The 3,599-nt window shown below is 45.8% G+C and overlaps 1 protein-coding gene across 1 annotated transcript; it reads left to right on the forward strand.

Annotated features, from left to right (window-relative positions):
• The first annotated feature begins 823 nt into the window (after window positions 1-823).
• On the forward strand, window positions 824-3,077 carry LOC114050937 (uncharacterized protein C16orf96 homolog). Its single transcript, XM_027872985.1, has 2 exons — window positions 824-1,372; window positions 2,749-3,077. The coding sequence occupies exons 1-2, from the start codon at window positions 824-826 to the stop codon at window positions 3,028-3,030; spliced, it is 831 nt and encodes a 276-aa protein (XP_027728786.1). The 3' UTR covers window positions 3,031-3,077.
• Window positions 3,078-3,599: the final 522 nt, after the last annotated feature.

Genomic DNA, 3,599 nt, shown 5'->3' on the forward strand with positions numbered 1-3,599 from the left:
GTTCCATGATCTCAGCCTTCCAGATCATTCTTTGGAAAATTAATTCCTGGAGTGAGATGACAATCGCAGGGCGAGCTTTGCTTGGTCGGCCGCTGGGCTAACGGGTTGATGGCATCGATAGGGACTATTTTCACTGCATGGGCCGGCTCGGGGAGCGAGCAGCTAGCTTCGCCAGTGGACCTCGCTATCAACCTTTCCGCCCTAAATTGGTGGGGGCTCCAGGGATTCCGTCTGAATGGCGCGTTCCTCCCATGGAACTCGTAGCGAGCTGTGGTACTGCTTTTGCGACTGTTACCGAGCAACCAAGAATACTAAAAGAATAAAATCCCCCTTGGAAGAAAACAAATAGCAAGCCGGACATTTCGAACGTCCGAGAAAAAGTGCCTAATTGGCGAAGAACCAATGGGAGGGAGAGGGTGGAGCCCCAGCTGGGAGACTCGATTAGAGTAGGTACTGAGCAGAGGTCTAGCCCGCAACCTAGCAATAAGCTGAGATTCACTGAATCGACGGTGGGAGGTGGGAGGTAGGTCTGCACAGGGCAGGGCTTCCTAGACGAGGGCGAGGAGTCCCTTGTTACCTAGGCACCCACCTCCCTGGACTGTATCCTTAGATTTCTGATAGCGTCAATCTCTCACGCCGTAGTTATTTGGCAGGGCTGGCTAAAGGCACCAAGACAGCTGGTAGCAACTGGCAGGAACTCGCTAAAGCCGCCCTTCTGGACTGACAAGGGGGGGGGGCGAATAACGGGCCTACTCTTTCTTTTCAGGGAGCCCATCCTGAGCCTGACCGATTTGAATGTTGAGCCGACCTAAGTGGGCTAATCATGCCTACCAAAATCACGCTTGTGGAGCTGGTGCACCTTTCGATTGGTACCCCGGAGATTGGCGCTGTCAACTTCAACGCCCTCCACACCTTGCTCGTAGCTATGCTCAAACATCTAAACCTGCAGGAAGTCAAAATTGAGTTGCCTTCCCAGATCACTGAGCAGAGCCGCAGCACAGAGTCTCTCCGGGGGCCCATAAGTGGGTACCCGACCAAGGAAAAGAGAAAGGTCAGCATCAATAAGCAGCCTTCTGCAGGGCGACTCACACCCCAAATAATAGAGGCTCAGGTGAAGGACCTGGGAGTACAGGTACAGGATTTAGGCAAACAAGTCCAAGCCATAGAGAGTCAAGTGCAAGGAATTGAGAGCCAGGTACAGGACATTGGCTCCCAGGTTGATGGGTTTGGGGAGCAAATAGCTGCTTTGGACAAGCTGCCATCCGGTACCGACCTGCTAGAGAAGACGCCGAGTGGCTCCCGGGTGTCAGATATGTGGCAAATGATGCAGATGAAAAAGAAAATGGAAGCCAATGAGGACGGCATTTCCAAGGTGAGCCAGCTTTGCTGAGGGGTGGGGGTCTGATTGTCTTCCCAGGACTTTAAGAGTTCCCTTTCCCCATGGAATGCTTATTCAGGTTTGGTCAAGTTAGGTCTCTCCTGTTAACAAAGTTCTGAGCGAGCAGACATTCTGGGTTTGTAGAGAGGAAGGAGACAGCCCTCGGTGGGAAGCGTATCCCTTAGTTCTAAGTCGGGGGTCATAGCTGAGCTTTGTGTTTCCATTTGAAGACATCGGCGTTCATCAGGCAAACAGAACTAGAAACTTAAAATCCTAGAAAAAGTGGGAGGTGAGACCAAACCGGAAAATAAAGGAGGATAAGGACCCTGAATGGCCTGCGAGGGGGACAAAGGGAGAGTGTTAGACGTTCCAAGGTTTAGGAACAAACACTCTGGCTCAAATTTCACACCTCCCCAGTACTAATCTAGGAGACGTTGGAAAAGTACCTTAGAGATCAATTAGTCAAAACACCTCTTTATACAGATAGGGAAACTGAGGCACAAAAAAATGGAAGTCACTTGCCCCAAATCATAGAGCTAAAGTTATTAGTATAGTTGGAACTAGAACCTCACCCCCGGATTCTTAGACTAGTGCTCTTTCCAATGCTGAGTTATAATCTTGCCAGAGAAATCTCCAATATCATTTCCTTTTTGAAATGATGGTATTTTGAACAAGATACTAACATAAACTTCATTCAAAAAAGCAATAATAGCCACAATAACTCAAATGAACTTTTAGGTAGCTGTCAATTAAATTTTTAATTTGTTAATTAAATTTTTACCATTCCAATAGTAAAAAGTCTGGTATCTTTCAATCAAGCAAGCTCCAGACAGACAGACAGACAGACACACATACACCCCCACCCCCACACAGGGTAGAACATCTAGTTGGCAGTGCTGAGATCCCTGAGCACTTTCAGGTCCCAGACAGCAGCCCCCTGTTGAGAGCATTCTTTGTGGCTGAGTGAAGGATCCCATACGAGAGGTGATACTAGGACTTAGGCATCCCTCATTGGTCATACAGCCACTCACTCTTCTAGGTACATGTAGAAGAAGGCTAACAAGGCCCAGACAACAGTTTTTCTCCAGTCTAGAGAAACTACTCCATTGGTAAATGTTTAACAAATGGCTCTCTAGAAAAAAAAAATTGCTCATAACATAGCCTTTATTAACATTTTCCCATCACTTTCTTATATTTAGACAATCAATAAAACAATACGTCAAACCCAGCTTTGTAGTATTTGTTTATTTCTCAAGGTGTAAATGCTTACAACACTGAAAATTTAACATTTAATTTTGGTGGGTTCAAGCTGGCTCCAGCATACCGCTAGCCAGGTATATCATCCTAGCTTCTGTTGCTTCCTCCTGCAGGCTATGGGACTGATCCAGGATGTCATGAATGAAGTCAAAGACTTGAAGGCAGATCAAGAGAAGGGGTATCTACAGAAGGAGTTTCCCCAGGTGAGAGGGAGCCTTCTTTGCCATCTTCCAGGTCCCAAACAGGCCAAGTGTCTCCAGGACCTCTCCCTCCAGTACACCCCAGCTGAGGCTGATACAGACTTCCAAATCTTAGCAGTGGAAAGCAGAACTTGGGCTGGTCTATTTCTCAAAAATTGGGGAACCATTTGGGCCCTTACTCTCAGGAGCAAATAGATTTCTAGACCTTCAGAACTCTCCCACTCCCCCTCCTCTATTACTAAGCTGGCAACTACAGCAGCAGTCTCCTCAGGTCCCTTAACTGTGAGACACAGCCCAAGCTTTAAGATTTGCACTGATTTTGAAAACTTCATACTAGTAGGGAGTAAGGAGAAATTCACTGAGATTAATTTTAACAGAGTTACTTTTAAAATAAAATTCCAGGAATAAGCACATTTTGGAGGGCAGAGGGCAAAATCAAGAAAAAAAAATCTGAAATAACTTGAGGCAAAGACCTGAAATGGGATTCATTTGGCATATTCTGCCATACCCCACTGCTACAGACACATCTCCTTTGGGAACACAAGGGGGCAGTAGAGAGCAATGATTAGACCAAAAGGGGGGAGCTTTTTTTTTTTTTTGCTTGTTCAACAAAAGCTACTGTACTTAAAAAAAAAAAATCAGAGTCAAACCACAAAAGAAAAGCAGTTTTTAATCTGGCTTGGATTTGTTTGAATTTTTTTTTTCTGTTTAAAGATTATATTGCTCTCACCCACTTTTTAAATGAAGAAAAGAGGGACTTAAAA

This window comes from Vombatus ursinus, unplaced genomic scaffold (genome assembly GCF_900497805.2).
Source record: "Vombatus ursinus unplaced genomic scaffold, bare-nosed wombat genome assembly UNPS02014801.1, whole genome shotgun sequence".
Classification (NCBI taxonomy): domain Eukaryota; kingdom Metazoa; phylum Chordata; class Mammalia; order Diprotodontia; family Vombatidae; genus Vombatus; species Vombatus ursinus.